Below are 13,125 nucleotides of genomic sequence, written 5' to 3'. Positions count from 1 at the left end.
ACTCAGAAACGCGCACCCCATGGTGATCACTCTGTTCACTGTGAGGATTTTGTCCACAGTAAGAACTTGGGGAAAAGTCTTTCAGTGGCTTTATAGACAATTTTAATTGAAGGGGAGTAAGCCAGGAGTTTCGACACATTTTCTCTTGGTTCCATCCTTTATTCTGCAGCTTATAATCATCCCCTGTCCTCTTTCTCCCTGCACTGTTCTAATAGGCTGGGCACCCCACATCTCTCATCATATTCTACCGACCTCCTTCTGTTAAGAGAGAAGAGAGAGAAAAGAGAAACATGTACAGAAAAGAGACAAGTATTGGCGATTTTACACTAGGTTTCATGGATGGATCTCTGGCTTTTGAATAACGCACACAGCAAACTCTTTTCTAAGAACATGGCATTTTATAAATAGGCATTAATTAATCTGTTGTATGAATGAATGAAGAACAAACAGATGCCTGCACAGGAGATAGATACCTTTTGTCTGTGATTCCTAAAATGTTTTATGCTTTGGACCTGTATATAAAAATGTATTTTATATATTTTCGTTGGTCACCATGATTTAGGTGCTTGCTTGAATGCATTTTAAAACCTTTTGTGGTGCCAATTTGTAGTCTCGGTTTAAAGTGAATTATTCTTTGCATCAACAAATCACAGAAGTGGTGGTTATTTTCATTTGGCTATAGCTGTCTGGGGCAAACATGCAAAAGTAATTTGACTTGTTATTACTGTACTTACACCTGTCGTGTTAGGCATAATACACATACAATCAAACATAGGAAGAAAGAAGTTCTGTGTTACACAGGAAGTCCTGCATTTATGTCATTATAGAGCCTTAGAAGATGTTCATGTTGATTCAAAGATTGAGGAAAACAACTTCATCTCTCAGAACACTCTCTGCATACATTGTAGGTAAAAGTCTCTTTTTCTTCAGCTTTTTAATATTCCTTAACTTTGAATATTCACATAAATGTGACAGTGTTTCACCTGGAGATAATTTGGTCCGATTGAACCACCTTTGCCAAAATGGCTTTTATTCTCCCCATCTTAAGAGGCACCCTGGTTTGCTGCGAAGCCACCCCTGCCGTCTTGATATCTGTGCTCAGGGATGGCTGAAAACAGTCACAGCTTTATCACTGAAGCAAATGAAAATGTACATACTGACAGTCTTTTTCAAGGAAGATATTGCACTGTTATCAAAAACCAAAAGTATTTGCTTTATTCATGACACGAGACCAACTTAAAGGCTATTTCTTTTCATTTAGAATGTTCTAGAATTGAGCAAATATTCTTTAAACAAGGCCTCTGTGATGACAGATCATTTGATATACAACTCCATTTTAAAAATATCTGTAGCTCTTAAAATATTTCGCACAAGGAATCTGACCACTTCTGTTTGGAAGTATTGGGACAGGGCACAGTGACCCCGTGAGTCCCAGCATCCCCACAGTGACAAGGAGCTTCCTTGATGGACGCAGAGCACAGGCTTTGGAGTCTGAGACAGATGGACTCATCCCTCCCTGCCACTTAGCTCCTGTGACACTCGGGGGAAGTCACTGCTCTGCTGGGATTTAGCTTCCATCTCTGTAAAAGGGGGATTAACCGTGCCTCCTACACAGGGTGGTGACAGCAATTAAATGAGGAAAGCATTTAGCAGAATCCCTGGTACATACCAGGTACGGAAATGTACTAGGTACAGCTCTTATGCTTCTCTTGCAGTTGTTTATAAATAGGTCTTATTTATTGTCGGGGATGTATTCTTAGCACATACTTCATCCATTCACTTGAAAATGCATTTATTGGGTCCTGACGGCAGGGTAGTGAAAACATAGAATACATAACATACTCAGAATAAATAAATGCAGGTGAATATAAAGACATTCTATTTCATTACTTACACTGACCTTAAACCTTCTCAGAGAACAGTGGGTGAGGGAGATGAGAGAAGGCAGTGAGGGGCGGGGGCAGATGATGAGCTGCATTTTTGCAAAAGCTATATAAGAATTGTTATATACTGTTCTGATTTTTTTAAAAATGAACCCAAATGAGCATGTATTTATTTGCTATGGAGTACCTGAAATCTTTATTTGAAGACATTAAGAATCCATCCAGGCCAGGTGCAGTGGCACACTGTAATCCCAGCACTTTGGGAGGCTGAGGCAGGAGGATTGCTTGAGCCCAGGAGTCCGAGACCAGTTTAGGCAACATGGTGAGACTTTGTCTCTACAAAAAATAAAAAACATTAGCCAGGAATGGTGGTGCATGCCTGTAGACCCTGCAGTAGGGGACAGCGGGGTGGTTCGGGAGAGGATTGCTTGAGCCCAGGGAGGTCAAGGCTGCGGTGATCCATGATTGTGCCACTGCACTCTGGGCAACAGAGCAAGACCCTATTTGAAGGGGGAAAAAAAAAAAAGAACAAGAAGAATAGAAGAATCCACCCCCAACATACCAAGACAAGACATCCGTTGCTTCAAACACTGGGCCAGGCAGCTGTATGTTCCCACTTCCATTTTCAGGTAAGAAAAATAAAGGCCTAGACGATGGAGGGGACTTGCCCAGAGTCCAGTTTCAAGTCCGGTCTGGGGCTCTCCTCAGCATCCAGCACATGCTTCTGACTTTGCGCAAAGGTCTCGCTCCTGACAGGGACCGAATTACAGATTCTGCCACTTTACCCAAGAATTACTCTCCAAATGCCCTGGTCTCTTTGCAGCATGCAGCTCTCTGCCCCCATGTCGCCACCTCTGAAGGACTGACTGATTCCCTCGGCTGGTACCAGTGCCTGCTCCTGCCATGGGGCCCACGGGGAGCCTGCTGGGCAGCGGACAGATGCAGATCACCCTGTGGGGAAGTCTGGCCACTGTCGCCATTTTCTTCGTCATCACCTTCCTCATTTTCCTGTGCTCCAGTTGTGACAGGTGAGGACCAGAGTGTATGTACCGGTGCCTTAAACTAATACATCCCCTGTACCCAGAAGAGTTTCTGTGAAAAACCTGTTAGGAATGGAATCCCGCCACAGAGCTGTCCCAGAAACTTGTGCATTAGCTTTAACTCGCTTCTGTCCACTGCAGTGCATCTCGGGACATTCTTTATTCACTGAAGGAAAACCCATATTTGGTTTTGCTGGGGAGCAGCTAGAAGAGCCCTCATATTTTAAACTTCCCAGAACAAAAGTCTTGCTGTTCTTTGTATTTTAAACTTCCCAGAATGAAAGTCTTGCAGTTCTTTCGAGCACACCCTTGATCAAAATGGATTTTGTCTTTTTTCATCTGTGGGTGTTTTGAAATCTTGTGTGATGTGCATCTTTTTGCCACCACCCCGCGGAAGTCACAGAATGTTTGCTGCTACGTGGTTTCAGAGGGATTGTTTATGATTAAAAATGTGTAGTGTAGACCTTCAGTTTCTCAAGAAACAGATTATTTTCCCAGGAGAGGAACATGCTGTATGTGAAATAATCATCAGTGTCCTTCTTTTAGAGTTATACTTTTCTCTGTCTCCTCTGTCTCATGTAGAATGTCAGTACCCCCCGCCCCCCCCCCCCACCCCCCAAGAGAAATCTTTGCCCAGAGAGAAGTTCTTTCTAACCAGAAGTGATTTTCAGGACATTCTGGAACTGTTACAAAGCACATAACCTTCCGCTGGGCTGGATGCCACCAGACGCCCATGTAGACCAGCTGACGGTCAGCCAGCCCTGTCCAAACTCTCCCTCCACCACAGAAGCAACTCCAGGAGTGTCACTTAAAATTCTGAAATGGCTTCCTACCCTATAATCTGTCAGGAGGAGAAAAGCCAAGACTCTGTGAACCCAGCTAGCCTCCTAATCCCTGCCCAGCCTGGACCCAGACCTCTGTGGCTGGGACAGAGTCTGAATTATTGGGAAGATGAAGAGCGGCCACAGGGCCCGGACTTCCCTGGGCCTGGACGGGCCTGCTTCTGTAGTTACTCGTGCTCCCACTAGGTGTCACCCTTGTCTTATAGAGAACGTGGATGGGCCGGCCGCGTATTCTCTACAACTGATGGTTTTCTTTAGACTGTCCCGAGTAAAAACAAATTCTATTTTTACTTGACAGACTTTCCCATAGACTGGAAGTACATATGACTCATCCTGAGAGCATGTACCCTTCCTGGCATGCCAAAATTTGTATTTTCTTTATTTTCTCCATCCCACTGCAGTGTGTGACTTTGCAGAGACTCCAAGTGAGATAATTGTCCACATTTTCTCAAAAAAAAAAAAAGGTATAACTTACTCTGCTACTTTAGTTATAAACAGTTTCTACGCAGGCCCGGGCCTCGGTCCTCTCCTCGTGAACTTGTATGTTTTTTTCCCAGAAGAAGGGGTGCCAAGGGAGGGGACAGTTCCTAGTTGAGGCTGGACCTCCTCTTACCCAGCACCTGCTAACGGGCCATCAAGTCAGTGTCTGGTTTTGTCTTTGTTGACAAAATAAACATAAGGGATTTAAAAGCTGATAAGAATTGGTATAGGAAAGGGTAGTGTGTGCTTGATTTTAGGGGGGTACATTTGACATTACAACATTTCACTTTTCATTTCAGGGAAAAGAAGCCGCGACAGCACAGTGGGGACCATGAGAACCTGATGAACGTGGTGAGCCCACGTGTGTCGTCCGCCTGTCTACCTGTCCGCCTGTCCACCTGTCCGCCTGTCTACCTGTCCGCCTGTCCACCTGTCCACCTGTCCGTGTGTGCTCCAGAACATCAGCTACTTATCTCAGTGTGCTCCCATGTGCCCACAGCCTGAGTAGAACCCACGGGGAGAGCTAAGACTAAGTTAAACCGTGGCCCCCTCCACCACACACCCTCTTTCTGTAGGTTTGTGGCCGCCATGGCTGGAGGCCTGTGAGTTCCCGCGCGTTCACTGGGAGAGCTTCTGAAATGGATGCAGTAGTGCTGCTGCCGGAATGATCCTTAGATGGCTCCCACCTACTGCAGGGATGGGAGCTTTTTGCCTCTATTAATTTGCTAGAGCTGTCATAACAAAGGACCACAAACTGGGTGGCTTAAATAACAAGTTTGTTTCTCAGTTCTGGAGGCCAGAAGTGCAAAAATTAAGGTGTTGGCAGGATTGGTTGCTTCTGAGGGAAAGTCTGTTCTAGGCCTCTCCTGGCTGCTGGTGGTTTGCAGCCAAACCTTGGGTGTGACTTGGTTTATAGAGGCATCCCCCCAATCTCTGCCTTCATCTTCCTACGGCGACCTCCCTCTGTGTTTCACATCACCTCCCCTCTGTGCATGGCTGGCTGTGTCCAAGTTTCCCCATTTTATAAAGACACCAGGCATATTGGACTAGGGCCCACCCAACTCTAGCACGACTTCATGTTAACTGGCTTCATCTGCAATGACCCTGTTTCCAAATGTTTGTTCCAAATGCACCTGTTTCCAAATTCTCAGCTGCTGGGGGTTAGGACTTGGACATGAATTTTGGAGAGACACAGTTCAACCCATAACAACAGGTCATGAAGCTGGAGGGAGCCTGGGACCCACAGCACCCTAGGTATAGCCTGGCCTTGCTGGTGTTTTCCCAGCCCTCAGTATCTTACAGGTCCTGATGATCCTAGGCCCCCGGGGATCCACCCTGGCGAGGAACAGCCTGAGAGTGTCCAGGTCCTTCCTTGTCCTCTCTGACCCAGGCCCGTGCTTTTGAACAGCCGCTGCAGAGGGGCCCATCCTCACATTAGCAAGGCAGAGTTCAGAGTCTGCCCTGAGTCCCGTGGCAGTGCCACAACAAAAGTTGCTTCTTGTTCAGGACGTCATTTCTCAAGGTCAAGCAAAAACTCGTTGTGGGGAGAGGGGTGCAAACAAGGAAGCATGGATGAGCCAAGGTCTGGTGTAAAACCCGCAGCCAGCAGATGTTTGCAGAGATGACCAGAGGCCATCTCCGGTCTAGGCTTCCTGACCTGCCAATTCTTGGGACTCCTCTGGCCCAAGCAGGCAGGAAGTTGTCAGGACTCCCGGTTCCTCCTGGGACCCCCAGGATTTTCCTTCCCTCCCTTCTGCATCCGTGCACCCACCTCACCCTTTTCCGCTTTCCTGGGCCCTCATCACCACTACTCCCTTTACTCTTTTTCTCGCCCTGTTCCCATCTCTGGTTGTCCACATTGTCCCCACTTCTCATCTGTTCCCAGCGCCTCTGCTCTGCCTGGTGATCGCTGCTGCGGTGGCCTCAGCAGGGCGGGTGGGAGGGATGGAGGGAACGCCCCACTGTCGCTTCTCCCCATGCAGACTCCAGGCCCCTGCCTTTCCTCACTCCACCATTCTCCTGGTGCCAGTTGGGAGGTGAGGAGGGGCTGGGGAAGGGCTCGCACCGCTATTCCTCACTTCCTTCTAGAGCAGGGCTGCTTCTGCGGTGTGGCCTGGACCGCTGCCAGCAGCAGCAGCAGCACCTGGGAGCTCCTTAGAAATGCGAGTTCTCCTGGGGGTGGGGCCCAGTGAAAGGCTAACAAGCAGCCCAGGCAATCCTGTTGGATGCTCAAGTGTGAGAGCCCCTGGCCTAGAGCTTGGGTTCCTGCTGTCCTACTCAAGGTCGGCAGCAGCCCGGGTGAGATAGGAAGAGAGTGGCAGGTGAATAAAAGGAATAAGCTGACTTCCATCCCCATGCCTTCTTCCTCATCCACCGTATAATTCATTATTGCCCCAACCCATAGCCTCATGTATATGGATGTGAATGTCTGTGAGAAAGCGCGAGCACACACAGGAACACATGCTTACCCGGGCACTGGCACCCATGTACACATGCTCGCCCACCCAGCTCTCTTTGAGAGCTTTTCAGCTCCTAGATCTTACACAACTTGCGGATGCTTCATCTCATAGAAGCAAAGATTAGGAATAGTAGTTAGAGTCTAGATTATGGTAACTTCAGTTGTGATCAATTATGCTGTTATGGGCCCACCTGGGAACCTTCCTCCCCCACACCAATGCCTGCCCATTTATAACAACATTTCTGGGATATTAGCACCTGCATTGCAAATTCCTGGCAACGTAACACAGTGACCCATCTCACTGGGGGCTCATCAGACGTGAATGAACTGCATTGGATTGAAACAGCTGACTCCCAATACACTTTTGGATCATGGCACGGCATGAACTATCTGCTGTCTATTATTAGCTTCCAATCAAGAGTCAGAATTTGTGAGGCCAACTAGCAAAGGTTCGTGTGCTGTTTACATCACAACTTTCCTTGTAGAATCTTGGAGCACGAGGTAGCCTCTTGGAACATGCAGGCTATGAAAAGGACAGGGAGCAAATCACATCTGCAGTGATTCAGGCTGCAACCTGAGACAAGTTGGGTATTTAAAGAAATACATGAACACCAACTTGCTTTCTGACTACTCTTGGCTATAGCCGAGCCTGGCATATTGTTCTGGGTAACATCTACACGTTCTATCCCTGCAGAAAGCCAACTGTTGATGCCATTCTTCCCTCCAAATGTCCTAAGTTTATTTGTGAGAATAAGAGAGATTTGCAGAGGTGGGCACAGTGGCTTATGCCGGTAATCCCAGCACTTTGGGAGGCTGCGGTGGGCACATCACTTGAGTCCAGGAGTTCGAGACCTGCCTGAGCAACATAGCAAGATCCCATCTCTTAAAATTTGTTTCAAATTAACCAGATGTAGTGGCGCATACCTGTAGTCCCACCCGTTCCAGAGGCTGAGGCAGGAGGATCTCTTGGGCCCAGGAGTTTGAGGCTTCAGTGAGCTATAATCACGCTACTACACTCCAGCCTGGGCAACAAGCTGAGACCTCATCAGGAAAAAAAAAAAAAAAAAAAGTTTGCAGAGCTAATTTTCAGCGTATTATTGTTTCTGTGAACCTAGCAGCCAGAGGCTTGGCTGGTTCTAAAATGGTTTCAGAAATCAATAGCATTATCTTTCTCTAACCAGATTTATGTCTGTTCCCTTCACATGACAAAGGGTGATGCCTTTCCCCATTTCTCATGGCATGGCACACCTTTACCAATAATAATGATTTACAGCACCTGTGTTGGAAGCATGTCTTTTTTGACCAGTCCCCTTCCTGCCTTGAGCTAAGGGAACTGATACCTCACAACCTGCCTGTAGCCCTGTATAGGTCACCCGGCAGGAAGCTCTGCACATGGCTTTGGAAGATTCCAGTGCCCCTAAGATGCTGGGACAACACTGTCTAACAGAACTTTCCACAGTGCTGGAAGTGTTCTGTATCTCCTATTTGATATGGTATCTACTGGCCACATGTGGCTATTGAGCGCTTGAAATGTGACTAGTCAACAAGGAACTCAGTTTACTTTATTTTATTTTATTTTATTTAAATCTAAAAACAGTAGCTCCCCTCAATCTGTAGTTTTGATTTCTGCAGTTTCAGTTACCCACAGTCAACCACAATCCAAAAATAGTTGAGAACCATACAAGATATTCTGAGACAGAGAGAGAAAGAGCACGTTCACATAACTTTCATTGTAATATATTCCAGTTATTCTGTTTTATTATCAGTGGTTATTGTTTAATCTCACAGTTATTGTTTTATTATCAGTGGTTATTGTTAAATTACTGTACTTATAAATTAAACATCATCATAGTATAACGTATATGGATAGGAAAAGACGTAGTCTGTGTAGGGCTCAGTACTACCCATGGTTTTAGGCATCCACTGGGGGTTTTGAAATGTATCCTCTGTGGATAGGGGGGACTAATGTAGGAGATTCTGTTTTCTGTTTCTGCTGTTTTAATTTTTTGAAAAAGCCATGGATCTTCTCTGCTCTGCCGTCCAGAGTTTTAGCAATGTGATGCATTTGTGTTTTTGGTTTTGTTTTTGTTTTTTCAGCCTTCAGACAAGGAGATGTTCAGCCGTTCCGTTACTAGCTTGGCAACAGACGCTCCTGCCAGCACTGAGCAGAATGGGGCACTCACCAATGGGGACAGTAAGTTCTTCAAAAATACCAGCTTTCCACAGAGGCCTCGCCACCTTTAGAAGTCCTAGGTCTCAAAATATGTAGCTCAAAAAGGAGGAAATGTGTTATTGCTCACTTTTAGTATTACTAGCAGTTTTAGCAAAACACTTCATTTGGATGAATACTACTACTTATTAATCCACTTCTGTGTGCCAGGCATTGTTCTAAGACTGGTGCACGTACTAATTCATTTATTCTTTTAGAATATTTTAGTAAATTTACATGTACTAGTTCATTTACCCCACGAGATTACTGTTAATAATATCACTAGTCTGTAAGATCGTTATTATTACTATTCACAATTTAAAGGTGACAAATCTGGGCACATTGCTGCTGTAACAATATAACCACAAACCTCATAAATAACAATGTAAACCTTAAAATAACGAATAACAAACCTTAAAATAAAGAAATTTATTGACTTGCAATTCTGAGGTCAGAAGTCCGAAATGGGTCTCCCTGGAGTAAAATCAGGGCATCCATAGGCCTGTGGTCCTTCCTGAAGCCTCAAGGAGAATCCATTGGCCTCTCCCTTATTCTTCACATCGCTCTCTGACCCTTCCACCTCCCTATTCACTTATAGGGATCCCTGTGATTACATTGGGCCCACCTGGATAATCCAGGCTTCCCTCTCATCCCAGTCATCTAATTAACAGCCTTAATTCCACCTGTAACCCTAATCCCTCCATACCCTCCACAAAACATAACACATTCACAGGTTCCAGGAATTAGGAGGCAGACATTTTTCAGGGTCGTTCTGCCTTCCACAGAGATGTTGCCAATTTGCCTGATATCATAGAGCCAGCGGGCTAAGGATCTGTAATTGGAAGCAGGCAGCCTGAGCCCTGGGCGCACACTCAGCCACGCTGCATGACCCGCACATCGTGCATTGTATGCTCTTGCTGATGGAAGGAGCAGCTAGGTTTCCTTCCTGCTTTTGAGTTTACACCATGCTTTCACCTGAGGTAGGAGGGCGTCCTGTTACCCCTGTTTACCGATAAGGAAACGGGGGGGTCATCGGGACACCGGTGCCTGTTCTCTGTCCACATGATATAGACAACTAGAACCAGAGAGCAAAAGTTCACCCCTCGTGATGATCAGGGATTTAGAACACACAGGGGAGTTGGGTGTTGGTAAGTTCAGAAGGACTGGGGGATCCATTGTGATTTTTTTCACATACCCCTTGGAGACACTATTTCTAATTCCCCCAGTGTGAGACACTAGTGGAATAACTTGCTTACTTTGTGTCCACATCCTAAGGACAAGGCTTTCTGTGTCGTTGAACGATGTGTCTGTAGCACCCCGCACCATCCCTGGCGCATGGCAGGCACTCACAACACCGTTGACAAAGGGACGGCTGAACAGCTTCACACAATAGCATCTCTGTGGCTGGCCAAGAATTTCATATTTGGTTTTTTCTAATTTGAGGTAGGAATGTTGGTGGCGGTGAGATGGAAGCAAGGTATGAGGTGCCAGTCCCTTTGTGCTAATGGCTGAAGGGTGCATGTTTGCCCTGTGGTTTCCATTATATCTGCCAAACAAAAGTGACCTGTGTGAAAGGAGGTGGCTACCAATAATTCCCTCCACACAGGCAGGCGCCAGTGGGGCTGGGGAGTGTGGTCACTGCACATGCTGCCTTTCTGGTGTCCAGCCTCCCAGAGTTCGGCTGCATCAAACTGGTCATCTTCTGGTCACATTGGACAATCTGCCTACAAGAGTCTCATTGGAGTGACATTAAGGGAAGTAATTGTGAACTACACTTACAGCCAAGATAACTTATTAAATCTTGTATTGGGAAAGATATAATGAACAGCTTTATTTTAAACTGTGTTTGAAGTAGGGCACCAACTGACAGTCAGAGCAACTATAATTTGTGCCTGAGACTTAAATAAAAAGCACGCATCTTGATTTAACCTAACTTTATATTACCTGATTCTCGGTAATGATTATTGAAAGAGTTGCCTTTCTCCACTTTTAATGTGTGTGCTGCTTTAGTTCTTTCAGAAGACAGTACTCTGACCTGCATGCAGCATTACGAGGAAGTCCAGACATCGGCTTCGGATCTGCTAGATTCCCAGGACAGCACGGGGAAGCCAAAATGTCATCAGAGTCGGGAGCTGCCCAGAATCCCTCCCGAGAGTGCAGTGGACACCGTGCTCACAGTGAGAAGTGCGGACGGGGACCAGGGCCCAGGGATGGAAGGGCCCTATGAAGTGCTCAAGGACAGCTCCTCCCAAGAAAACATGGTGGAGGACTGCTTGTATGAAACTGTGAAAGAGATCAAGGAGGTGGCTACAGCTGCACACCTGGAGAAAGGCCACACTGGCAAAGCAAAGTCTACTTCTGCCTCGAAAGAGCTCCCAGGGCCCCAGACTGAAGGCAAAGCTGAGTTTGCCGAATATGCCTCGGTGGACAGAAACAAAAAGTGTCGCCAAAGTGTTAATGTAGAGAGTATCCTTGGAAATTCATGTGATCTAGAAGAGGAGGCCCCACCACCTGTCCCTGTTAAGCTTCTGGACGAGAATGAAAACCTTCAGGAGAAGGAAGCGGGAGAGGCGGAAGAGAGTGCCACAGACAGGACCAGTGAAACTAACAAGGTGGGCGCTGGCGTTTTGTTTTGCCTTTGTGGGTTCCTGTCCTGGTTAGGAATCTAGCTGGCCCTGGAGCTGTTCTGGGAAATATCTGCAAACACTTCCCAGTTTGTGGAATGATGAGAGCTGTGTTCATGTAAGCTGTGTTTGGCTTTTCCCCCCTCCAAGTAATAAAATACCAAAAACTTACATTTATCAAATATTTCTCTCAGCACCTTACTTGGATATTTTCACATTGTTTCCATCATGTCTAATTAGGGCCAAATCTTGTTTACTTCATTTTGAAGTCCAGGAATTAAATAGAGAAACTGGACTCTTTGCCTATACATTTTACCTATTCTGCTTGTTGGTTGCCTCAGCAGCATGGTGACCTTTACCCTTCCAGGATCCCCAAAAATCAGCATGCATAGCAATAGGCACCATGGGAACCAACTCCCAGGTGCCCCTGGTTATATCTGATTGTACAAACCTTCATATAAACCAACAGATCTTATTTTGTGACCATTTTTAAACTATAACCTATACTTCCTCAACTTAGATATTCAACAAAGCTCTAAAATGCATTAGCAATCCACAGCCTTCTGTATATGTCTGATAACTTGATATCTGAGCCACGGTGAAGTTCACATCCCTAGTTGTCAAAATCTCTTTGGGATTTAACTAGGTCCATCTGCTTCAGGCAACTAATAACTAATTTCTGTTTTCTACACAGAAAAAGAGCAAGGTTCTCTCTTCTATTCAGATTTTAGTAGGAAGGACAAGTAGCAGGTTAGCCAGTCACTAGTAGCCTTGAAAACCTTCTGTAGTTCATGGCCAGAGGCGACCCCTCACCTCACTCTGTCCAAATTAGACCAAGCAAGTCATTCTTTGTGCTGTTCTCTGAATGCATTTCAACTTTTCGTATTATCCGTGAAATCAGCTGTTGACAGCACCAATAAAAGGGTTTATGAGCATGTTCATAAAATGCAAAAATACAGTCCAATTGTTTGCCCTTCATAGAACCAAAGACCGTAAACCTGATGTAAAGTTTATAACGCCTAAACCAGATAAAGCTTTTTGCTTACAAGCATTAGAAAGATAAGAGGATGAGTTGTCTAACCATCGCTAGTAAACGGTTCTCCAGATTTCACATTAAAAACTGGAAATACTCATCTGGAAATGAAATTATCCTTCCACAATATAGTAAAAATGAGTAATCCATCATCTTTATATAAACAACCCTGATTTTAAGTGAACTGAGAATTTGAAGTATTTAATATTCATTTATTTAACAAAAGATCTTAATGAGCACTGTTGTGTGCCACAGTCTTCTATGTGCTGGAAACAAAACGTGTATGTGAACAAAATCCCTGCCTGTGGAACTCACATCTTAGTGGGAAGAGACAGACATAAAGTTTAAAGTTTGTAAGAGAAAAAAAGAGAACTGAATAAGGGGGACTGAGAAAACAGGTGGGGAGTACAGTTTTGGATAGAGTGGTCAGGGTCTGCCCAGCTATGAAGGTGACATTTGAGACAAAGGAGCCAAGATTTGTGCTTTTGTGGAAAGAGCACATGAAGCAGAGGGGATGCCCAGTGTGAGGACCCTGAGGTTAGAGCTTGCAGCTGGC

The 13,125-nt window shown here is 45.6% G+C and overlaps 1 protein-coding gene across 7 annotated transcripts in view; it reads left to right on the top strand.

Moving 5' to 3' along the window:
- Positions 1–13,125, top strand: part of PAG1 (phosphoprotein membrane anchor with glycosphingolipid microdomains 1) — a 141,090-nt gene that overhangs the window by 112,576 nt on the left and 15,389 nt on the right. For all 7 annotated transcript variants that reach the window (XM_008000966.3, XM_038000347.2, XM_038000352.2 and 4 more), the window contains 4 exons: positions 2,707–2,911; positions 4,545–4,596; positions 8,801–8,897; positions 10,923–11,524. In XM_008000966.3, coding sequence (XP_007999157.2) covers positions 2,787–2,911; positions 4,545–4,596; positions 8,801–8,897; positions 10,923–11,524 — 876 coding nt within the window. In that variant the 5' untranslated portion in view covers positions 2,707–2,786. The remainder of the gene's footprint in view (positions 1–2,706; positions 2,912–4,544; positions 4,597–8,800; positions 8,898–10,922; positions 11,525–13,125) is intronic.

The sequence above is a fragment of the Chlorocebus sabaeus genome, chromosome 8, assembly GCF_047675955.1.
Source record: "Chlorocebus sabaeus isolate Y175 chromosome 8, mChlSab1.0.hap1, whole genome shotgun sequence".
NCBI classification, from domain to species: Eukaryota; Metazoa; Chordata; class Mammalia; order Primates; family Cercopithecidae; genus Chlorocebus; species Chlorocebus sabaeus.
This window is presented reverse-complemented; position numbering and strand designations above follow the sequence as displayed.